Genomic DNA, 26,306 nt, shown 5'->3' on the forward strand with positions numbered 1-26,306 from the left:
GCTATCGTGACCATTACGAAAGCTTATCTATCAGAGGAACAACTACCCCCATTAGGTCCTACTATAACACCTGCATCCCTTGGGATACCACATATATTTATGTGTATAATGTAAAAACTGCCTTGTCAGAATTGGGTCTACTCTTATAGGCTTCTCTAAAAACTATTCTGGGTCTGTCAGTCCTCATATAATCTACCTGGTCTTTTACTTTCCTTCTAACAATTTACTTGTTACCCTTAAAATAAGATAAGATAATCCTTTAATAGTCCCACTGTGGGGAAATTTCTGTGCCCACGACATTCAAATGCTGTACTATTACTATATGCCAAGTGCGACATAATAGTACAACGCAGAGAAAGGGGCACGGGCAGGGTTAAGGTTATGGCTTAACAGAAACTTGTTTGTTTTTTGTTTTTTTACAGATTTTTCACTCTTTTTATCCTTAAGTGGTGAGGGGCCCACTTATGAAACTGGGTCCACCATTGCATTAAAATGGCCATGATATAGTTATTACCTATAAATGTATTTTAATCAATGTATTCTATGGGAAAATGCTAAATACAATTATTCACTATAATGTTAGATTAACTATTCGAAGTGCAGTACAGTAGGAAATACACTGTTATATACAACTCTTAGTAAGTACATGCTTTAGCTTACCATGTCTCTTTGCAGAAAAGGCTCACATTCCCACTTTAATTTACTGAAATGTTAATTTCAGGAGCTTTTTCTTGATATTTTAATTCTGACTAGAACAAAACGGAAAAAATTTATTATAAAATAATTCTATTACTAATATAAAAAGCAAAAAGTATAATGCCACCACACATTATAATGCCTTAGTGCCCCAAACAGTATAAAGCCCCTTAAGCTACAGTATAATGCCCCATAGTGTCTTCACACAGTAAAATGCCACTTTACTGCTCCTACAGAGTACATTTACTCTTTAAAAGCCCTCTTAGTTCCTTAGTATGATGCCCCCTTATTGCCTCAATATAATATGCCCCTCTTAGTGCTACCCTCTTAGTGCTACCCATTAGTGCCCCACCAACAAATATTATGCTCCTTCTTGATTAGGGGGTGTTTTATTGTCTGTTAATAGAGTTTGCTTGTAGCTTGGCACAGCAGACATTATGAAGTCACTGCAATTCACTAAGTTGCAAACAGCAGTGGTCACAAGGTGAATTGTGGATCAGAGAGATGCGGATACTTGTATTTAAAGTACATTATCACTGTTGAATAAGTGAATGTAATAGGATGTTTTTTCCCCACAAAATCATAGTTAAATGTCTTACTGTTATTTCTGTTACTGATCACTGTATTTCTGTTTACTTTCTGTCACTGATCAGTTGCCAAACATTACTTTAAACTATTGTATCATAAATGGTTATGTTATAAGTTGATCAACCATAGGTACTATGACAACTGTATGGGTTATTGTCTTGGTTTCAGCTGGAACTATGTGCAAAAAGTGTACCCAGCACCTCTGCAAGTCTTTGAACAATGGATATATATCAGTACATGATATATAAATAGGCTCCCCAACAAATGAACTATTGCATGACCAGCAGAACCACTGGAGTGGCAGGGAAATTAACAGGTGACTAAAAGTTATTATTCATTCTGTATTACTAAGTTTGTTTGGCTTGGCTGCACAGTCCTATGAAGATGGCTAATCAAATGATAACCATGGCTATCAATTAGCTATCAATTAAAAAACAAACAAACAATAAGTATTCAATAAACTACTATTAGAAAATTAAATTTAAGCCACTGATAGTACTATGGTAAAGTGTATGGTAAAATTGTGGACGGGGTGTATATCTCACCTGGTTTCCTCAGCCAGGCGAGATAACAAAAATCTAGAAGGATACATCTTTTAGCAGAATGTAGTCTGCTGAGGCTCTTTATTTTAGTTACATGGGCTGATTTTTCCGGACTGGAGGACAGGTTGGTAGGGGGAGCCTTCCAGTCCACACCCCTAATCCACTATGGGTTTTTTCCCTAGTGTCAGGTGCTCCCAGGTGAGGCTTCCTAACGTACTTACTGGGGAAGGAAGCCTAGTAAAAAGAGGACTGGCAGGTTTGCAGCCTCTGTGAGAGAGAGCACCCTTGGACTGGACATTTGCACAGCTTGCGTTTGGTGACACATTTTTGGACTTGCACTAGGTTAGTGAGGCATGCTGCTGTTTAGCTAGAGCCAGGCAGTTTGACTTTGCTAAGCTGCTTCAGCTACAGAGTTCATTTTGGCAGATTCAGAATCAAATATATTTTACTTTATGAATTTTGTGCAGATTTTAAAATCCAGTCCACATTGTTGGTTGTTTTTTTTCTATAAAACAGGTTTTCTTAATAGAATATATTTATCTTGTCATAATTTTTAGATTATATATAGTACTTTAACTCTATAAATTACAAGCTTATAAAATTTCCACTTTTAGGGGGCATTCACACTACGTAACGCCAGCGTGTATCACAGCCATACACGCCGGCGTTACAGCAGGGCTGCCAAACACTTCCCATTCATTTCTATGGGAGCCGACATACGAGCGCTCCCCATAGAAATGAATGAGCTGGTTCTTTCACTGCGAGCAGTCCCATTGAAGTGAATGGGAAGTGCCGGCGTGTACGGCTCGGCATGAGCAGAGCTTGCCGTATACACTGGCAAGAACCAGCCCATTCATTTCTATGGGGAGCGCTCGCATGCCGGCTCCCATAGAAATGAATGGGAAGTGTTCGGCAGCCCTGCTGTAACGCCGGCGTGTACGGCTGTGATACACGCTGGCGTTACGTAGTGTGAATGCCCCCTTAGGCTGAGGCCCCACATTTTGTTGTAGATTTTGCTGAGTTATTTTTATCCATTCCTTTTGTAGCCACCCTTGGCTTTGGCTAAATAAAAACCGCAGCAGAATCTACAACAAAAAAAGCTGCATTATCACAACATGGGATCTCAATCTTATAGTTTTTGCAATTAATTTTCATGGTATAATATATTGACTTACATCTTCACTGTCAGTTGAATCTGATTCGTCTATCTTAGTCTCCTCATCAGTGACAACTTTCTCTGGCAAAATGTCATCCAGCCAGCTTAGATCATGTAATGAGAAAATATACTCCATTGCCTTCCTTATGACAGCAAGAGCCAATAGCTGAAAAAGACAAAATAATCTGCTAAATTTAGGAAATATTTAACTATTAAACTAGGGCACTGATCAAAAGGCAGCTCCTGAGAGGTTGCTATTAGAGATGATTTGAATACTAGATTTGAATAATTTCGAATACCTCCGCTCCCATAGGAATGCATGAGAGCGGCCGTACCGCAAGGAGTTAAGCGCCGGCCGCTCCCAGGCATTCCTATGGAACGAGTTATTCGAATCTAGTATTCAAAACAATTCTAGTTGCCATATTTAAATACCTGACAAGAAATTGTTAAATCAGAAGCACAGTTATTATAACCAGCATTATCAAAATTACGTCTGAGATTTATGCTGCTGCAGCTTTTTACGGACCATTATGAAAACTGCTACTTTTTTTTTTTCATCTTACTATCTGTGGAATTAAAAAGCTATAACTTTTTTTTATTTTTCTACCAACATATAAGAGAGCTTTTTTGAAGAGATTTATTTAGATGATACCAAAGCTTTACCTTTAATAAATAAATTTAAAAATAGGACAAAGAAAAAACATAGATCAGCTGTGTCTGAGTATGGGGTAAGATCAAGATGGTTCAAAAATAAGTAATTAGTATCCAGCCCCATCAGATTAACTGTACTTACATGGCATTGTTTATCCAAAACCAATCATATGATCCCTTAATAGTTTTGATCGGTTTTCCCATTCTGTGCCCCCGGCTATTGGTGTCGGTACCGTAGCTCTTCAGTGTCAGAAGGGTGTTTCTGACCGTTAGTAAGGAACACCCTTCCTCAAGGTAGCATCTATTGCACTGTATGACGCTGAGCGGTGAGGAACGCCCGCCTTTTCCTGACAGTACCCATCCATAGACTAGTACTGAGGGGAAGCATTCCTCACCGCTCAGCATCATCGCTGGGCGGTAAGGAATGCCCCCTCTCACAGTACAGCGCAATAGACGCTAATATGAGGAGGGGCGTTCTTGACAGACTGTCAGAAACAACCTTCTGACACTGAAGAGCTACGGTACTGGCACAGATAGCTCTTCAGCAGGGGCACAGAACGGAAAAGCTTTCTAGCGGTGTATTACACTACATGTGCCTGGGGACGTGAAAGGTCCTCTTTCATAACTAGGCATCTTATGTATAGCTCTGTGTCTTAGTTGATTAGTCACCTTGATTTTTAGGTAACCCAAGTAATCATGGCAATCTATTATGCCCTCCATGACATCGAGGGAGGTGGCAAGGGGAGCAATATGGAGGTACAGAAGAATCATTAAGGTGCTTCGGTCACAGTTGACCAAGCTAAAAAGTTAATAGCAGTAGTGACTGTGGTATATTACAGCCAGCAATTACCAGATAAAGCAAGAGCACAACTCCACATCCTTCTCCATACCACCTTAGTAATACCATGACATAATAGTACATCATGTGTTGGTTAGGGGTTAAACAAATTTCATTTATATGCTGTGACTAAAATCCACAGATAAAAGAGACTTGCAGTGCAATGCAAAGGTTGAAGGTTGTAGTAGTACTGGAATGATTCCTGCAGGTGAGCCATGAATTCTGTATCATCAGGCCCCAGCAACAGCTGCCAGTGCTGGGGCTTCCTAACAACTCTAAAAAGTAACGTTTTTATTATTATAAGAAAAAGACTCCACTTAGGGAAATGCAGCCAAAAAACACAGCGGAACCCCCCCACACACACACACACTGCGAATGCACACGGTGTCTTTTTCTGCATTGTTTTTCATAGCGTTTTGGGTGCATTTTTCTTTACAGTCTTTCTTCTCTTATTAAATCTATAGGGAAAACACTTCTGTTTCCACAGCTAAAATTTACAAATGGCATTTTTGAAAAAGAAACTTTTCCGCAGTATGGATGAGATTGGTGGGTAAAAAGCAGTGTTTTTTTCTTTGCCACAGGCAAATAGCTGCAATTCCGCAATGTGGGGCCTTAGGCCTTGTTCACATCTGCATGTTTTGCATGGGAACCCCCCCCCCCCACCGAACGCCTTGGCAAATGTTGTACATTGAAAACACACGGACCCCATAGACTATATTGGGGTCCATGTGCTTTCCACACGGTCTCCGCACAGACGTGCGGACAGAAAAGTAGTTCACGATCTACTTTCCTGTCCGCATGACTCGTGCGGAGACCGTGCGGAAAGCACACAGACCCCATTATAGTCTACGCTTGCCAATGTGTTCGGTAGTCCATTCGGGGGTATCCCCATGCGGACTCCCCTTAACAGATTGCCGAGGCAGAAGTGAACAAGGCCTTAGCCTAAAGCCTGCAGGAAATTGTTAATGTAATTTGGAGCAGTCCTTTGGCTGGGGCCCGAAATGGGATAAACTACGCAGAAAAGAACATGCCATTTTACAGTGATTTTCTAGTGGTTGGGATTCTAGCAAATCCCATCCCACAGTGTAGAAAAATACGTGTTGCGGAGATGCTGCAATTTCCAAAATTGTCATGATTTTGGAAATTGCAGCACCATGTCAATTATATCTACATATACCCTATAGGTATAATAGAAGCAGAAAGTCCACAGGTTTCTTTCTGTGATAAGTTTAGTGGTAAATACCAGGATGTGTTGCCGTTGCGGTTTTCCCCGCAGCACTTTTATGCTGCAATGAGTTACGTAGGGCTTTAGCCTTTTGGCTCCATTCCCACGGAGTAACATGCCGTGCATTCAGACACGTATACACGTGTCAGAGTATGAGCGCTCAAAACAGATCCCATTCACTTCAATGTGTGCCAGCTCACACACGCTACACATTGAAATTAATGGGTTAAAAGGCCTCCCATTGATTTCAATGTGTAGCGCCCGTAAGCCGGCACACATTGAAGTGAATGGGATCTGTTTTGAGCACTCACACTGACACGTGTATACGTGTCTGAATGCGCGGCACGTTACTCCGTGGGAACGGAGCCTTTAAAAGAGCTTTTATTCTAATTCTATCATGGTCCCTGCAATTTATGAGGTTACTTCCAATTACATTCAAATACAATGTCACCATTTTTAGTTGTAAATAATCCAAAAATGAAATACAGCCCATGCAGCCATTAGTTTTTTTCTGACCTAATCAATGGTCATCATACTTTAACTTGTATTGATAAACATACAGTAAACATAACATAAACGTATAAACATATTTGATGTATTTACCATCAGTGGGAAGATAATTGCTGCCACAGTTGATTTTAGTATCCACAATATGATCAAACATGATAGCTGAATTATGGTAAAGAAATGTATTTTCCGTAATGGAACATGGCGAAGATATATAAGGTCTGGCTGATGCTTAGGTGGAATGAACAGCAATTTCAAACGTTCTGTGAACTTAAAAAATAAATTGTTTTAGTGCAGGATTAAAAATCATGCATAGTTGGGCATCTTGCATACAGGGTTTTTTCTGGATTTAAAAATAAAACTAAAAAACAAAAACGCAATGAAATTCATGGAGTTTGCTGGATGTTTTGTAATTCCCAGCTGAACCTCTCAGTTATATCCTATAACCTACTTATAACATCTGGTCATGCTATTTTTTGTGACAAAAGAATAAACAAAAAAAAGGCCAGCTAAAAACATAACATTTAATTTTTTTTCCATGTAACCACCTTTAGGGGTTAAAGCTCCATGTTGCGGTAACACATTATTTGTTCCTGTTGCGGAAGCACAGCAGAAAAAAATGCTACATTTTACAGTACCAGCAAAGAAATTTGCAATGAGATTTTGGCTAATCTCATCCACTCATTGCAGGAAAAAAAAAAAAACACTGGGGAAAAGCTGTATTATCAAAAATGCATGTATTTTTGAAAAACTCAGCATGTCAATTTCATCTGTTGAAACGTTCACGGTTTTCTATAGATTTAATATGGAAAAAAGAACCAAAGATAAAAATGTAGCAAAAACGCAAGGAAAAAACATGATGTGTTCTGCGATCCTCAATATGAGACCTAAGCCTTAAAGGGATTTTCAAGAATAAAAAATTTCAACTTAAACCCAAACTTCTCAATTTATTTTATACTTCTGCAACTAACCACTCCTCTATTGCTGCCACTGTAGTTAAATCACTGCATGATAACATGATGTGCTACCTGCTCATGCAACAATAATCATGCAGAATGCAAATACAAGAAACCAGAATAATTCTAAAAGTTAAGGGGTTGTCCTAGAATTTGAACATATCATCTATCTGAAAGATTGGTGATAAAAGTCTGATCAGTAGATGTGCAATCACTGCAACCTCAACCTATCACTTTTACACACAATTCACATCAATGTTCAGGCTTCCGTTCGGAAAGTCCACTTGGAGACCCCTCGAACGGAAACCTATACGCATTAAAAAGCGGTTACCTAAGGAAACTACATGGACTGCATAGACTATAATGAGGTCCATGTGGTTTTCGCTCCTTGCAGTATTTTTCTCTCCGCATGTTTCGTGCGGAAACAAAGCGGAAACCACACAGATGTGCGCAGGGACCTTGTTTCAAAAGAGTGGTCAAGCATGTACATTGCCACTTCATTCAACTTTATAGCACTATGGGAGACAGTTGAGTGCTACCATATACTCAACTCTTTTTTGTCATCCCAAAGAGAATCCCATTCAAACATTACAGAAAAATACGCACAGTGGAAATGCTGCAATTTCCAAAACTGTTGCTGTCATGTACGGGCCTTTCTAGCACATGACGTGGGTGCGGCTGTCAGGAGTGAACTAATTCCACTCACTCAATCTTGCACTCACCCTTCTCTTAGGCAGTAAACTGAGCATAAATCACACTTGAACACAGTCCACGCTCTCCCAAATACACGCCGCTGCCACCACCACTAATAGTGATTCAGGCTGTTTCAGTAGAAACCTCACACACATACAAAGGTATCTCAAACACAACTCTAAAATGTTTGTAGAGAAACACAAAATAACCTTCTGGCCGGCGTTTTATAGTACATATAGAGTGGATGGGATTTTTACAGTAACTATAGAGTCGATTGGATTTGTGCGAATCCCATGCCCACTTTGCGTTTAAAACCGCAGCGCGGACACGTTGAAATTTCCAAAACCAGTTTTGGAAATCGCAGCATGCCAATTGTATCTACGGAAACGCCGGCGGCTTACCTGTAGATATAATGGTAAACAGGAAGTCCATGGATGAAAACTCAGTGAACTTTCTGTTTAAAGCACCGCGGGAAGAACCGCAATGCGTTCCCGCCAGAACTAGCTAGGTATAATTAAAGCAGATAGTCCACAAAAGAAAACTTTGTGGACTTTCTGTGAAAAGTTCTGTAGGAAAAAACACCATGCGTTTCTGCTGCAGCTTTTCCTGCAGAGGTTTTTGGCCGCAGCCTCCTACGTGGGGCCTTAGCCTACAATAAAACAAAATAGTGTTTAGTTTTTGTATTAACAATAATACTTTTCTATTTGGAAAAAAAAAATTCTAAAAACATGAACTGTACAGCATATTGAGTACATCTCTAAACAAACACTTACTTGAATACTTCCTAAAGCAGCCACACCCATTTGAAGAAAGATTCCATACAATACTGGCATTGGTATATACTAAAAAACGTAAGGAAATTGAAACAATGAGATATAAGGAAGAAAACTGTATAGTACAATGATAATGCTAACATGTTAAAGGGGTTGGCCACTTTCAGACCAATATTGACAAACAAATGTACAATAAAAAGATATACAATTTCCCAATATACTTTCTGTATCAATTCCTCACAGTTTTCTAGATTTCGGCTTTCTGTCATTCATTCTGTTACTTCTAGAGGATAAAACTCTGACCATGTTCATGTGATTTACGGTCCATGGTCATGTGATTAGCACACAGGTGCCGCTCGTTACAGTCACAGCACAATATTCAGACACCTGCCTGGTAATCAGCTATGCACCCGTGTGCTCATCACATGACCATGGACCGTAAATCACATGACCATGGTCAGAGTTTTATCCTCTAGAAGTAACAGAATGAAGGACAGCAAGCCAAAATCTAGAAAAAAAGACAAAAAGGACACCAGTAAACAAAGACAGGACAAGACAGGAAACAAGGGGAGAACAACAGTAAGGGAAGAGCGGGAGAGTTCAGTGGACCACTGTTTCATATAATCTGGGTTGCCCAAAATGCGTCCCACAGGTTCCAAATGGCGTGAAATCGCTCCTCCTCATCACTGAGGACAACGGTGAGATACTCCAGAGAACGCGCGTTCCTGATCCTACAGTATAGTTCCTCTAGGGATGGGTGGGCTGGCTGGCGGCAATGCTCCGCTATCAGACACCTAGCAGGTGTCAAAAGAAATAAAAAGAGACGGAGAGCAGGTTTGTGCAGTTTGACAGGTAGGAGATGAAGGAGAAATGTCCTAGGAGAAAGGGGAAAACGCACCCCCATCACCCGGTCCAGGAGGTCCTGAACCTCGCTCCAAAAAGGAGGGAAGGGCAGGACCAAAATGGGTGGAAAATATGGGTGGGGCAGGCACCACAATGCCAACCATAATCTGGGATGGACCTGTCAAAAGAATGGAGAATAGCTGGTGTGTGGTACCAATGCCCATAGAGACGTATAAGAATGCTTGGGCAAGACCTCAGGGGTGGCTTTCACTATGTTAGAGTAGTTCAATTGATGTGTATTCTTATTGGTACACACAGCAGCCATTTTGTATCCTCTACTCCATATTCAAGTTAGCTAACCCACATCTGAACCTTTGTGCTGGTTAGTTAGCCAAGATACCAGATGTCCAGTTGTTTTGTTGTTCTTTGGTTTCTTGGAAATCAGGAAAGAACTGCCAACGGTTATCATTTTCAGACCAATTAGCAGACCAATGATGGATGCCAGATGTAGGGAAAAAGTTCCAGAATTTCTTGATCACATACTAAAAGAATGTATTTTTGGCCAGGTTATGCATGACGCCTGACCAGTCGCAGAATAACTGTATTGGTGGAATTTTGATCTAATCTGATTGGTTCATTTCCGATATACTTTTGGATTGGTTAATTCTCAATGACAATACTTACTATAAAATAAACTGATTCTGGGCGGAACTTTGCAGAGCTCTGTCCGGACGCACAGAAATCTAACTCATGTGTGTCTGTCTTTAATATCTGATTATATGGTCTACCTGGTCGGTCCTGGGGTAAGGTAAATGACAACGCTAACAACTTGGTGGAGAATGCGGACATAATGCCAATTAACCCTTTTGTGGACTGGGTGTTGGGGGGGTGCTTTTCTGTCAGAGGAACGCATATATCCTAGGTAAGTGAGGGCAATGCCCCACTGTGCTTTCCTTTGGAAGAGAGTACTGCTCCTATCAGTTCATTGGAGGGACTACAAGGCATTCACCCCAGGTGGATTGTATACTCAGGTCTTCTTTTCTATCTGTCTCTTTTATTCTTTTATGTCTTCTGTTTGTCTGTAACATGTTTTGTTACCATTGTATGTTATTGTGGGATGTGGTTGCATGTACTGTATGTGATCAGAAGTGGTTTAAGAGTTATGTTATATAGATTGATTAACGTGTCTTGACAGCAGGAAGGAGTTAACTGTTTGATTTGGCTATTGCTGTTTTGATTTTTGTTGGAAAGATTCTACTTACAGACTTGAGTAGTGCGTGTTAGTTTGTGCTGTTGCCAATTAGGAAAAAAAAAAGAGAGAATAGTCAGGCTCCAAATCAGTTGTTGCTATTGTATAAGATAAGGTATCTTGTTGACTTCTTGTTCTATTTATTGTATGATCGTATGTTGTTTGTTTCATGGACATTAAGACTCCTTGAATGAGACTATGTGAGTGTATGAGAGTCGCCTGAATTTAGGTGTGGTCTCTTGGCATCTGGCCAAAAGAAAATTTTATGGGTAAACTTGCCACGAAGACATTAAGAACACTCTCCAATATTTGTTTTTTTGATTAAATTCAGTTTTCCTCTTTTTTTTTGACCTGTTTGTCTGGGTCTCCTTCACCTCTTTGTTGAAGAGTTAACTTCTGCAGAGGGGGAGAAGAGGGGAGGATTCCTCTCAGTCCAGCTTGTCTGTGTCTGTATTTCATGTCTTGCTGTTTAAAGTCGAAGCAACATTAACGCATGTCACTAACACACTAATATGCATTATTTGTTTCCGGTCTAGAAGGTTTTGCTTTAACAATTGTTGAACTGTTATTATTCAGTACATTTTTAAGCATTTGTGTAGCCAGAAAATGCAGACGCCAATGTGGGATACCATCTATGTTATTGCTGGCCGATTAGAAGAAGAATATGAAAGATTTGTTAAAGTGATAGAGCCAGGATGAAGTTGGAAAGTACTGGATTAAGAATGCTAAACTGTGATTGAGTGATATTGAGGAAAAATAAGTTGTGTCATCTGGTGGAGATAGATTTTAGATGTCCTCAGAATCTTGATAAACTAGAAAATTATACTGAGGCAGAGAAGTGCAGGATTGCAGGTTTTGCTGTAAGTTGTTCTGAACGTTTATAAATGAAGGTTGTTTGCTGTGGATTCTACATTTCCAGGTGTCCAGAATCTCAAAGTACAATTTCAGATCACACTTGTGGGTGAGAATTTGTCACAGGACGTTGCCCTCACCTCGTTGAGAATAGTTGCAGACTTAGAGGCTGCTACATTTTCTCCTCCTCATGACATCCAACAGAACTTAGTTGTACGGTAGCAAACTTTAGTTTGCTAGTACTGACCATAGCGGAACGAATCAGAGACAGGGGTTGCAACCCTCGACTGAATGCTATGGGAACTGTTCTCACTAAATCCGGAAGGGAAGCCAAATCAGAGAGGATTGGCCCCAAGATTACGATAAGGGATTTAGTCAGAGCAGAAAAAGGAAAGCTGCCATTAAGGATTCGGCAAGGATTCTTAAGAAGGCTGGTATGCCAGCCACAGGTTGCTCTGATGTCTGGAGGTGGAAAAAGTTTGAAGGTGATAGCATGGTGCAAATTTCTCCCTAGAACAGACGCTTGGATACTGAAAGATGAAGTTTCCTAGAGTACCTAGGAGAGTTATAGTACAAGTGTCTAGTACACCAGGTGAACATTAAGGAAGATGTGTACTCTGCATATAAGGGGACAAACCCTGCAGAATGAACAGCTTGCAATGACTAGTCTAGTAAATGTATTTCCTATATGATAATATGAAAATCCATCAGGTTTCCAGAAAATTTTGGGAAGGTTATAGGTGACTTGTGATGATTTTTGATTGATCATTTTTGTGTACTGGGGAAGAGGTGTTCCATTTATAGGCAGAATTAAGAAAGTTCTAACTGATGTGACTACATGAATAGAACCAGTACTAGAATGGAATGAGAGGAGGGAATTGTTGTTTATGAGGTTACAGATAGTAATACAGAGTTTGAACAACCAGTTAGTGTTAATCACTGGGTTAACTGATGCTATCCAAGGGATAGAGGACGCAGGGGATAAGTATTATGCTTGATTGTTCGATTAGTTAGCATATTTATTTGATATTTATTTGATATTACAGTCCTGGCATCCAAGACAGGAGGTTTAAGTATGTTGCCTAAGTTTAGGATGTCAAAAAGATGGAACTCAGAATGTTGAAACATAAAGTGATGTGATAATATGCACATAATAGGAATGTTCCCCATTGCAGGAAAACCGTTATTGAAACTTAGAAACTCAGTAAGGTGTCTGAATTTGAAAATGTGTGTGTGCATGTCGATAGGGAAAAAAAAAAACCGTAGCACAGATTATTTTTGTAATGATGTTTTGTTTTTTTAAAAGAAAAAGAGAAGAAAATTATTTTGTTCTATACGAAGTAAATTAGAAGTCACTCCCATATCTGCTGTGTAATGTTCTGTGTGTATGATTTTGTTGTGTGATCAGGAGATTGATCTTATCCTTCAGTTGATGTTTCTGCTTACTCTGCTGATATATGTATATTGTGAATATTTGCCTAACCTTATTGTATTGATATTATGAGATTGTACAAATGTGTTTCTGTTTCTTTAAGAGAGATTGCTGAGGTCTGTAGTCCTACACAGGACACAGTTATGAGATACAGGGGGGATACCCAGCTGCAGCTGTGAGTGGGATAGGAAGCTATGTCAGCTGCAGCATAATAAGATAATACCGGCTCTTCTTGGATTGTCTAGCTTTGACCGGTATATCTCTCTCACTAAAACAACTTAAGAATCTATTGATAATTTTTTTATTGAGTTCTATTATAGATGGTCTTGGATTTGGGAAAGATGGTGTATCCTGTATCAGATATGCCACAGTCACCAAATATGAGATAAACCAAGCGTAAGGGGACCGGAGACCTATTATGAGACTCCAAGGGTCTTAGCTGAACTTGAAGCCATCGCTTGAACATGGTACAATGTCTGAGGGTAGGTGTTTGATATAGTAGAATTATGGTCCGATCTGGAGAGCGAGAACTTTCAGTATGCTTAATGTTAAGCCTAAAAGGATTTCTAGTCTATTCAGGTAGTGATGGAGACTCTGCTGCTGCCCCCACACAGGTGGGTATAGTTGGAAGTCATGGCACACATCAAGGCTGATAGGGAAGAAAGTAGAGTAACATGTGGGCAGACATTGCCATTAGCCCAGCTGCACAAGCCTAGGGGACATGTTTTACTGCTAGACCCAAAACGTTTTAGTTCTCTTCTCAGGTTTTACGACACTGATGCACCGAGAACGGTCCAGGAGGAGAGGAGACTCAGAAAGAGGATGTGCAAGTCCTGGTGTCCGGTGGTAAGAGAGTATCTTTGCTGACAGCATCGTCCCCATTGATGGTATAAGCAGTATTATGTGTACTGTTTAGTAGTAGCCATGTGTGACCTGGTGAGCGGAGGATGGGCAGCTGCAGGATTTAGCATCACTACGGTCAGATATATATGTAAGCCGCATGGCATGTGCTAGGCCAAAGAGTCAGGCTTGAAGCCCTTGTACCTGTTCCAGGGATTGCAGATTGAGTATATACAGTTACTAAAGGTGAGACGGTATGAGTACAAGCTTGTGTGTAGTTGTTTCCCTTCAGGATGGCTTGGGGCATATCTGGTGAAGAAAACCACCACAAACGGGACTGATGTAGTGTAAGTAAGATCCCCGAGACCATCAAAGTGATAATGGAACTTACCATACGGGTAATAAAGAAAATGTATACCATGGGGATATAACAAGTGTTTCTTACCCCCATGCTGTTCCCAGAAGTATTTATTGGTTGGCACATGCATTTGTATTCTCTGCAGTGTATATTCCTGACAGGAGAAATTAGCCTTAGCCCCAGATTTGGATTGTATTGTTCATAGTCTGATGTCCTGACTATGTGATGAATCTTTAATAGCATATGATTAATGTATATTTTCAGTTTCCCTTTCCCGCCAGATTCTAATTTTCCATGATAGCTTCAAATCAGACATTCTGACATGGCAGAATATGTAGGGATATGCATAAGAAATCTCCCATAGATTCCTAACCGTGGTCTCAGCTCTATTCCAGATTCCTGACTCATTGGAGGAGACTCATTCTCTACAGCCTGGAGATTGGGTTACTGTGAGACGACACATCAGGAGATCCTTGGTGGATCCGCGGTTCGATGGTCCATTCCAGGTCTAGCTGACCATATCCACCTCAGTGAAACTGATGGAAAGCCGACCTGGATTCAAGCCTCACATTACAGCCGATTCCTCAATCATGAGTCTTAAAGATTATCTGATTTCTTATTCAATGTTATGTTTTTGTTTATGTTTTAGATTAGAACATATGACACTTATGATGGCAGACAGATAAAGTAAACTATTAATACTAGTATTTGGTATATAAAGCTGTTAGTTCTAGACACTAGTCATTATGTTATGATATTAGATTACTTGACTACAGCTCAAGAAGACTTATGTTAGATTGTTGTCCCAGCTTGTTGTCGTTACATTGATGCCCAAGGTATGCTTAGGGTTGCCCATAATTCACTAGAAACAAGGAGATTGAATGAAGAGTTCAGAGACAGTCATTCAGAAAAAGATGTCCCTGGCCAGGATGGCTATTCTGGTCAGATCCAGTGAATTGGTTCAGGGGATCAGGAGGATAGATTTTTTTGGAATTTTCCACTTTACCCTTAAGACATGTCTTCTGATATTTATACTGTAGATTGTGCTTAGACTTGATTTGATGATTTTAAATAGAGCACTAAAGTCTAATTGTTTTTCAGATAAAGTTAAGATTGGACCAACTTTTGCACAAAGCTCCAACGTCCATTCCATGATGATATTGATGATTCGAAAATGCACATGTACTCATTGCGGAAAAGAGGCTCTAGACGACCTGTCCGACTGAATATATTGTGGGACAAAGTTCGAAACAGCCACAGCCTGCTGAGAAGAAGCTTTTCCGCCATATTGATATATTTGTTGTTCATCTTGTAGCACACTCATTATTACAGTTAGGGCAGCAGTGAAGGAGAATGCTCCCTCTAGTTTGTATCTTTTTGTCCTTTTCTTAAACAAGGTCCTGTGGATCAGATTTGATTCAAGGTAGAAGGATAGAGGTGGTGGGACCATCCGGATGGATGCTTGCATCCCTCAATCTGTGGAATTAGTATTCACACACTTTGAGTATGTAGGATGGTTCTGTTTTGCTATCCATGAGAGAAAGGGAGGTAGTTAGGAAATATGTGCCTTGTATGAAAATGATAAAAAGAGGGGAGTTGTTAGAGTAGTTCAATTGATGTGTATTCTTATTGGTACACACAGCAGCCATTTTGTATCCTCTACTCCATATTCAAGTTAGCTAACCCACATCTGAACCTTTGTGCTGGTTAGTTAGCCAAGATACCAGATGTCCAGTTGTTCTGTTGTTCTTTGGTTTCTTGGAAATCAGGAAAGAACTGCCAACGGTTATCATTTTCAGACCAATTAGCAGACCAATGATGGATGTCAGATGTAGGGAAAAAGTTCCAGAATTTCTTGATCACATACTAAAAGAATGTATTTTTGGCCAGGTTATGCATGACGCCTGACCAGTCGCAGAATAACTGTATTGGTGGAATTTTGATCTAATCTGATTGGTTCATTTCCGATATACTTTTGGATTGGTTAATTCTCAATGACAATACTTACTATAAAATAAACTGATTCTGGGCAGAACTTTGCAGAGCTCTGTCTGGACGCACAGAAATCTAACTCATGTGTGTCTGTCTTTAATATCTGATTATATGGTCTACCTGGTCGGTCCTGGGGTAAGGTAAATGACAACGCTAACAACTAAAAGGCGGTATATGTCCGAAACTAACCCCTGTGTACCAGTACCAGCCTTGCAAAGTCTCTCAAACATCGTAGGGGTGGGTGCAGTTTACCCTCGAAAGACTGAAGAGGCATAGTGAGAAATTTAAAAGTACGTGAACTCGCTGGACCCGGGGATGCCAAACCTGGACCGGAGCTTAGCAAACGGTAAGAGAGTCCAGGTCCGATAATCAATAATATCAGCTTACCGAAAAAGGCCAGCCTTCAGCCACGGGACCAGTGAGTCCAGGTGGAAAATGAGGGTGTAAGAGAAATGCAGTCATAGAAGAGGTAGGGGAGGAGATAGGGAATCGAGCCAGACAGGTGCGCCAAATCTCTAGTAAGCGCCCTAGGGCCCAAGAGGTTGTATCCAGGAGGTGAGTATGGATCAGATCACTTAAACTTTAATACCAAGCACAGTTACAATAACGTGAGCAGTGTGCTTGGTATGTAGTAAAGAGGCCACAGTGCCGATCCTAGCGATGCTTTAAGTCCAAGGCCCCACATGGCGCAAACACTGTGATTTGCCTGTGGCATAAATGCTATAGGAAAAATTGCGGTGTTTTACAGTCACGCAAATCACATGCATACTTTGCAGTAAAAACCGCGCTTTGGATATGGATACGGTGCGATTTCCAAAACCGGGGCAGTTTTTGACATCACAGCATGTCAATTATACCTACAGAAACGCCAGCAGATTCCACATAGTTATAATTGAAACAGAAAGTCTGCGAAGGAAACCTCTACAAACGTTCTGTCTAAAGTGCTGAGGAAAGAACTGTGATGCGTTGCCGCAGCGGTTTTTCCCACAGCGCATTTTTGCTGCGGGATGCCACATGGGGCCTTAGTCTAAATAATAGATCAGTTTTTTGGTAGGCAGAAGCTTAAAGCTGGCCATACACATAAGGTGAAAGTCAGATGAAATTGGTGAGTTTCAACCAACAAGTGTTAAATTATTATTAAATTGTTACTATAAAAAATTATTGGAAACAACCAGAGAAATGGCCAACAAACTGTTGGAAAATATATGGTACACTGCAACATCATGTCCAAACCTACATTTCTCAAGACTTGAATCTCATGGTTATCAATTAAACAGACTTGAGCAATAGCCATGCAACCCTCTCTACCCACTTGATGCTACACTGAAACAACTACTGTTAGCTCATACCTGCTCCAGATTTAGATTTATTTTACATAATCGTCTACACCTCCACCCGCCTCTCTTGCTTGGCCGCTCTGTGATCTCTGGCCATGTGTCTCCCCCCCCCCCCCCCCCAATACTCCTCTACACTTCTCTCCGTGGTATAAATAAAATTTGAGTACTGTATTTTACATTTCTGTTTGGGAATATGCATGCATGTACAAACGTTTACTGTATTTTTTTTATGTGGTACTCAATTTCCAGGCTCTGGCAATTGCTATTTTAGCTGCTAATAAAATGTAGTCAAGTGGTAGTACAAGTAGGAGATTTTCCTAAAGATGGACATTGTCCAGCACATTCTTTCTACAGGAGTAGATGTAGAAATATCTCCATGTTTAGATTTCCAAGTTTGTATGAAATGTTAATTTGGGTATAATGGTAGAGCTTTGAAGCAGGGATAGAGTCTGATTCCCTGATATAATCTATAGGTCTGGTATCTCATTCTATCATGAAATCCCTAAGGAAGTAAAAAACCCCATCGATCCACCATTGAAGAGTCTTGTTTTGGATCCCTGGTGGGAAGCCCAGAAGAGAGCACCTATGACAACACAGTTGAAAATACTGTAGGTTTGTGTTGTGTTTTGAACCAGAGAACGGTTTTGATGGGGATTGGATGACATGCAAAGGCATAGCTAGCAGGGAGCAGGGGTAATGGCGGACATTGACATAAAAATTTCAACTGCGTCGGCATCTACAGGACACCGATGCCTCCCTGCTCTGCCATTCTATAACCTGTAGGTCAGAAGCCTGTAGTAGCTTGAAGCCTACTGGCTTCCTAGCCGCAACTAAAATGTCAGCGTCCCATCATAGTCAGGCGTGATGCCGTTACTACATAGCGCCGCTTGAGCCAGGACATAAATGTCTTCTGATAATAACCTGTCTCCAGCACTCCAGTTTTCCCCATTTCTGTCTGGTCCAGCGTTGCCCAGGCGCTTGTTCTGGCGGAATTCCTCACTTAATACATTTGAGTGACGTCACTGGCCCTTTGCTGTAACTTCCACTAATTGGCCTCAGTCACGGGCAGCAAGGACTTCTGCCAGAGCAAGCCCCAATGGGATGTTGGACCGGACAACAGGGAACAGGGAACACTGGATGTGGGAAGTGAGTTTTTTTGTTGACATTTCACGTTCCCCAGTTCTGTATTTCATGGGCAACACTTAAAGGGGGATATACAGGAGAACTATTAATTAGAAGGCATAAAGGTATTATTAACTGAGGAATAATTGATTTAAGCGGGTATACTGGGTATTACTATGGGGGGACATGGGGGCATTGTTAACTGAGGCATTATTGAGGCATGTAGTGGGCTGCAGCAAAAAAGCTCAACAGGAAAAACTGTGACAGAAATGCACTGCATTGTTAACTTAATACACCTTTGGGGGTATAATTCGTTTACAGGGAATTTCTGTATCATATATTTTATAATTATGGTAGCATCAGGATGGGGACTTTGTATAGGCAAGGAGGAGCCAAACTTTACAGAGATAGGTTGCAACTGGAAGAAGTGGTCCAGATGGAAGAGATGAGAAATGTGAAAGATTACAGTCAGTGATGTCACCTGTAAGTCGCAACATTTTTCTTGTAATGTAAATACATTACAGTGCATTACAGTGCATTACTGTCCGCAGAGCTCTGGGTAGAGCTGGGATATACAGTCACTATGCTATATAGTATATATAGTGTATCAAACAAGATATCTCATTCCTAATTCGTAAAGGATACACAGGAGGGAGGCTGACAAAACCACACCCATTAGGAAATTCATAAACCTTCACTTTTATTATTACTACCTTAAAAAAGAGACTAAAATAACAAGCATGTCTCTCTCAACCACACTGCAAATGATCAAGACTTGTCTCAATCTAGTGAGATAGTTATAAACACTGGGAGCAGCGGACTACAATAAACTGGCCCTATAGCCCTTAACTCACTCCCTATGTAAAAATAATTGGCGAGGCAGTTTTTCTTTAAGGCTGAACACACACAGACCAGGACCAAAATATATCGGCTCAGCGGTAACTGCCCCTTCCCTTTGAGGTTACAGTTCTATCGCCACGCCAACAGAGTTTTATGAATTTCCTAATGAGTGTGGTTTTGTCAGCCTCCCTTCTGTGAATCCTGTACTATACTATACAGTCACTGTAAAGTGATAATATCGTTATAACGGGTAGGGGGCCCACTTGGATATGGTTGTCCCCCCATCCACTTCCCGTGCCAAACCCTTAGCTACACATCTGGTAACAAGCATTAGACTCCATCTGTTTCCACTGAAGAAAATAGGGCAAAAAAACTAATAAATAAAATTAAATATCTATATTTCTATCTATCTATATATAAATTAAACAAATGAGCCACTTGAGTATAGAGGTTTTCTAAGGAAGCAATTGCCTAGAATGTTTGTTTAAATAAATAAATAAATAAAAACCTTAAGAACTGGTGAAAGAAACACAGAGACTCCAGTCAGGATGAACACCACTAAACCAGTCACTCTTTGCTCCCTGTAAAAAACAAGAAAAAATTTTAATGTTAAGCTGTATATAATTCAGGACTCAAGAGCAAACCTTTGATACACTTTTGTTGACAGTTTACTGACCGTATTAGAAGAGTTGTCCGGTTCTAATTTATTGTATACTCTATGTTCAAACTGTGTAAAAAGCCACATATGCTTTATAATGATCTAATGTGACTGTTCAATCCATGTAATTCAGACTGGCAACTCATTCAAGTCCCCTCTAACTTATGGACCGAGATCCACTTTTAAATTTATTTAAAAATTCCTCACAGCAGCGCCTATAGTGCTGTACTGTGAGAGCTGGAAATAATGCCTTCTCCCTCTCCTCACAAAACTTGTCCATGGTCGAGTACTGGGGGGGGGGGGGGGGGGGGGTAACGTTCCTCACCGCTTTCACAGTACTGCGCTATAGGCACTGCACTGAGGAAGGGCGTTCCTGACTGACTGTTAGAAACACCCTTATGACGGTGAAGAGCTACGGTACTGGCACCGATAGCTCTTCATCTGGGGCATAGGTCATGAAAGCCGACAGTGCGCTTAATCGGCTTTCTAGCAGTATATAAAACCGCATGTGCCCCAAGTGATCAAAGGTCCTCTTTAAGTGTCTGTCTATTGTGCCTTTGGTTTGTGTTGGTATGTCCTGTCCTTTATGTTATATGTTCTATGTAATTTGTACATGTTTTGAAGCTTCCCTGTTGTTTTTTCCCCAGTGTTTCAAAGCTTGCCTTTGGTTCAGCCAAGTCTTGTCAGGCCACTGGGTATGGTTTTAGGAGACCTTTGTCTCCACGACGACTGTTGGTCGTCAGTTCATTGTGTGGAGTTTAGTTGTAGCAGTAATCCTGTGCAGTCTATATTGTACTGTACAGAGAGGACACCAGCTCTGGACCTCAACGGCTACCAATACAGCCTTTAGGAGGATAGTTATTTGCCCCAGGCTCATCTAGAGAAAGCCTGGAGATAGGGAGCATTGCTGTCTGGATTATTCGACATTTTATGTCCCTTGCCAGGAGGAACAGGAGAGGACCTTGACAGGAGGAATGTGTTCGGGAATAGTCTAAAGGTAACCAGATCCTTGTCAAGGCTCCCTGTATCACCATCCCTAATATCTATAGCTGCGAGAGGCACGAGAGGAGAAGTAGTTGGAGAAGTCTGCCATAGAGTCTGTAACATTCTTGGGCACCCTCCTATAACCAAGGCTGGGGATTAGACACTGTCCTACTACTACCCCATTTGGAATCTGCCGTTTACTTCTGTCCCAGGTGCTGAATAAAAATGTTACCTGGTTCAACTGCATCTCTGGTCTCCTGAGTTGTACCTGTCTTACCATCAGGGCCCTTCCGTATAACATCACATCGGCTCAGAAAGGAGAGGTCCCCTCTCCAACTGGAAGGACCCCGGGGGAAACTACTGCCACCACCATAGGGTAGTGCTGTAGGTTCCCACTCAACGTTGTCCAGCACAGGAGCAAGGCTGAAGTGCTTGGAAGAGCGTACTCGGCCTAGCAGGTGGCACATCATCTGCCACTACAACTTCCATCCTCTCGTCTCCTTCATCTGGGTTGCGGCACTTTTGCGCAGTAGATATGGCGTGCCATCTCTACTGTGCATGTGTTGCAGGCACCTCCAGACAGAGCAAGCACTTGCAGAGAGGAAGAGGGGAGGAGCTGTTCCTGGACAGGAAGACACTTAAGTATTGATGGGGTTGAGGAGTTAGCAGAGTACTGGTGATGTTCTGTTTCAGAAGAAGAGAAATAGAATATCACCAGATTATCAGAAAGTGTCTCTGAGACAGTCACATGACCACCCCAGGAATATGGGTATAGATTTTTTTTTAGTAGAAGTAAATTAGAGGTTAGGCAGGGGGAAGGGATTTAGTTTAGGGGTTAATTCTTATTTTATCCTGAGCAGACCCTTTTGAATTCCAGCTACATTAAATCAGGGCTCATTCACATCTGCGCCCAGTCTCCGTTCTGCAGGTTTTCGTTTCCTGCACAAAATAGAGGCAGGAGATGGAAACCTGCAGGACTCTTTCATACCCATTCATTTGAATGGGTTTGAAAGATGTCTGGCCGTGAGCGGCAGTGAGCGTTTTATGCTCTCCGCCGCGAAACCGTTTTTTTTAAATCTGACACAGAGTCGGACATGCAGTATTCTGTGATAGGTGATTCCTCAGGCAAGCCCGACAGGAGTGGAGGAGTAGGGAGTAAGCGCGCACACCAACGTATGATCTTGAACAGTTTATTAAACACGACGCGTTTCGGGCATCTGCCCTTTCTCAAGTGTGATACAAACTATAAAAAGAACAGTCCAATATGGTAGCAACATATTAAAATCAATCAATATATACAAATTTCCATCGTTAGCCATTGTGATCATCCAAAATCATATAAATACTGACACATGTACTAAAGGTTTCAATATTACCAACAAAAAGGTGTTTGGCTCATCACAATAATATTTACTCTTAAACCAAATGATCCTGAGTAGAGCAGAATGCAGAATACAGCGCTGTATCAAAAGGTGCTTACTAATCAAAATAGTATTTACTATTAAAGCAAAAAGGGTCGGGGTACAATAAAAAACAGTGCTGTAGTAAAGCTTCTTCTAGTTCTTACCTGTGTAGTGGTGAATACCAATATGCTGCTTCGCTTCTGCGTGTCCCCCTGGCATCTACAATGCACAGGTGCACACTATACGCTTACTTGTAAACTTAATGCTAGGAACATTATATGAGCGTATGTCTGATAGCAAAACTGCTTTCTGAGAATTAAAGTTATCTTACTAGTTTTGAATTAATTAGAAGACTAGGTTATCAATAAATAAATAAGTTAAAAGGTATAATACCAAATGGTAACCATTGAGGATTAAATTTACATAAATACATAAAATTTGCATGCATTAATAAAATTTGCATAAAATGTATAATTAAATATCAATTAAAACATAATCCAATAGAAATGCCCATAATTTTGATATAAAAAAAAGATAAATAATAAACTTGCAGAAACTCCAAAATCTTCCAGTTAATATTTTGTTATATCCTCTAAGGTTTCGTTAAGTCCCATAGGGGTTAAGGTGTCCTCCACTCCTGTCGGGCTTGCCTGAGGAATCACCTATCATTGCATCACGCTGTTTCACAGTGTAAGGGAAAGAGCTGCTGCTATAACACCTTTTATATGCTCATATGGAGTTGTGACTATTTCACAACACCAATAGGTAAGAGACTAACTACATATCATCACCAAGAGTGTTTATAATTACTACACTATATTGGCGCTCGGTGTCTCTCCCATTTTATCTTTTTTATGCAGTATTCTGTGTCCGGTTTTAAAAAAACAGTTTTGCAGCGGAGAGCATAAAACGCTCACCGCCGCTCACGGCCGGACCTGCTCTGACAGCTTTCTGTCTTCTGCATGCAGAAAACGGAAAGCTGAGAACGGAGACCCGAACACTAGTGTGAACCTAGCGTCAGGGTGATGGTCTGTAGAGCTGCTTTAGCATTGGTCTGCTGGAGGAGATTGGGTGACATTGGATGTGCATAGTCAGAGATTTGGTGTGGTTAGAAGCATTACTTTACAAATTTTACTTAGCACCTTTTTTATTGTTAAGTAATATCTATCCTAGGACAATGGCTTTTATGATTCCAGCAATCCCTTTAATAACTTACACACCATTCCCCACATGTAATAAGATATCACACTGCAGCAGTTTAACCAATTGCAAAAGTTCGGATTAACAACTTTAGGTATACTTGTTTTTCTAATCTTTGGAATGCCATTGAAATTGCAGGAATTAAATGTATTTAAAATGTAACCTTTAATTGAACCAAATGATAAATGAAAGGAAAACAAACCTATACTCAATATATTGCCATATATAAACATAAATGGTTAAAAAATGAGTAGCCAATGATACTTACTCCCTCTCTCAAGGATGCTTACTCTCTCATCAGTTAGGGAACAGAAAAAAAAAGCCCTATATGTTAAATATTATTAGATTACAATTCACGGCATGTGGGTTATTTCTATTTTGCTGTTAAACCCCCCCACTTCTATATGGGTGTGTTTGTGATGCTAGGGTACACCCCCTCTAATGACTGACAAACAAATGGGTCTGTCTATTTCTGTCTGTCTCTATTGTTTTGAGAGATGTCATATGAAGATGACCATACCACAGATGACCAACCCAAAAATGAACAAAGCCACGATGAAATCCAGGCTGATACTAAAAAACAAAAGCTAACTATGAACTTTTTCAATCATGTAAGTCTAATAGACATTGATTATTCTGTAATATTTTCCATGAAGAATTTCAATAAATTTCATGTATTTATAAGAAGCTGAGAAACTTTGACCAGGGCCACCTCCCTTCAGAATATCAATGATAGCAACATTTATAAGTACTGCAGAGTTACCTCTGATATAAAGGGATATAACTATAAGACTCACAACTGCGGTTATCAACAGCAGAGCTGTGGGGTCCTAACAGTCTAATAGATCAGTGGGGTTGCCAGAGGACCCTGCTGATGAGCTGTTTGAATGGACCATGGTGATTTGTGAGCATTGTTACACAGTCACTATTTACATCACACAGGATCTGCTTTATAGTGACCGTGCAATATAAATTATAGCCTGTAATAATATCACACTGCTATATGACAGATACTGTATGAAATACAGTAACTAGTAAAGGGGCCCCATACAGTATAATATGCTCCACTGTGGCCCCCACACAATACAATCTGTTCCACAGTGGCCCCACACAGTACAATTTGTTCTATAATGGCCCCCACACAGTACAATATGCTCCACAATAGCTCTACACAGGATTAAATGCTCCCAAGAGCCCTCCCTCCGCATCAGGCAAATTACACCAGCGTTCAGCACTTCGTATTAGGTTTCCGTTTTCTGCCGGCAGAAGACGGAAATCTGTCATGCCGAGTCTGGCCATGAGCGCCGGTGAGCGTTTTGAGCTCTCCGCGGCGAAATCGCTTTTTTTTTAAACCGGACACAGAGTACTGCATGCCCAACTCTGTGTCCGTTTTTTTTTTAAAAAAAACGGTTTCGCTGCGAAGAGCATAAAATGCTCACCGGTGCTCACGGCCGGACACTTTTCAAACCCATTCAGGGTTTCCGTCTCCAGCCCTGTTTTGTGCAGGAAATGGAAACCTGCAGACCGGAGTCCCGGGCGCAGATGTGAACGAGCTCTGAATATTCATGAGGTTCGGCCCTTCAGTTCATTTCTATGCTATTATTATACTCTGATCACTGATGGAAAAACTTTTTGAGACTGATTGCCCAAACTGCAACCCAAAACCCACTAATTTATCGCAAAGTTGAAAAAACAACTCATACATTAACATCTTCTGTCTTAAAAGAAAAGCACAATAAGGCCCCATTCACATCATTATGCCATCCATAATGACATGTCTTATTATATTATTATTATTATTATTTATTTTACGTAGATTGTGAGCTCCACATAGGGATCACAATGTACTTTTTTTTGGTCCTATCAGTATGTCTTTGTAGAATGGGAGGAAATCCATGCAAACACGGGTAGAACATACAAACTCCTTGCAGATGTTGTTCCTGGCAGGATTCGAATCCAGGACTCTAGTACTGCAAGGCTGCAGTGCTAACCACTGAGCCACAATGTTGCCCCACATGTTCTATAATTTTTGTGGTCTGAAACACAGCCTGCAAAAAACACAAAAAAATAGGACATGTTTGGCCCCATTAAACTGAAGGTGTCCATAAACTGTCTGTTGTTGCGGATAGTTATGGACCTGCAAAATACAGTGATGTGAATGGGGTGCTACAGAGCTTTCAAACAACTTTGTACTGAAAGGTAAAGTTTGCATTTGGCATACCTTTGAACAATTAATGTTATTTACAGTGTTGGCCAAAAGTATTGGCACCCCTGCAATTCTGTCAGAGAATACTCATTTTCTTCCAGAAAATGATTGCAATCACAAATTCTTTGGTATTATTATCTTCATTTAATTTGTCTTCAATGGAAAACCACAAAAAGAATTGTCAAAAAGCCAAATTGGATATAATTCCACAGCAAACATAAAAAGGGGGGGGGGGGGGACAAAAGTATTGTTTTGTTTGAAAAATCATGTGATGCTTCTCTAATGTGTTTAATTAACAGCACCTGTTACTTACCTGCGGCACCTAACAGGTGGTGGCAATAACTAAATCACACTTGCAGCCAGTT

At 40.6% G+C, this 26,306-nt stretch overlaps 1 protein-coding gene across 1 annotated transcript in view; it reads right to left on the reverse strand.

Annotated features, from left to right (window-relative positions):
* Positions 1 to 660: 660 nt before the first annotated feature.
* The window catches only part of LOC142203800 (electrogenic sodium bicarbonate cotransporter 1-like), a 99,471-nt gene continuing 73,825 nt past the window's right edge, over positions 661 to 26,306 (reverse strand). The window contains exons 17-21 of the mRNA XM_075274849.1: positions 19,999 to 20,071; positions 8,626 to 8,694; positions 6,300 to 6,473; positions 3,002 to 3,148; positions 661 to 749 (exon numbers count right to left, since the gene is read on the reverse strand). Coding sequence (XP_075130950.1) covers positions 696 to 749; positions 3,002 to 3,148; positions 6,300 to 6,473; positions 8,626 to 8,694; positions 19,999 to 20,071 — 517 coding nt within the window. The 3' untranslated portion in view covers positions 661 to 695. The remainder of the gene's footprint in view (positions 750 to 3,001; positions 3,149 to 6,299; positions 6,474 to 8,625; positions 8,695 to 19,998; positions 20,072 to 26,306) is intronic.

The sequence above is a fragment of the Leptodactylus fuscus genome, chromosome 5 (genome assembly GCF_031893055.1).
Source record: "Leptodactylus fuscus isolate aLepFus1 chromosome 5, aLepFus1.hap2, whole genome shotgun sequence".
In the NCBI taxonomy this organism is placed as follows: Eukaryota; Metazoa; Chordata; class Amphibia; order Anura; family Leptodactylidae; genus Leptodactylus; species Leptodactylus fuscus.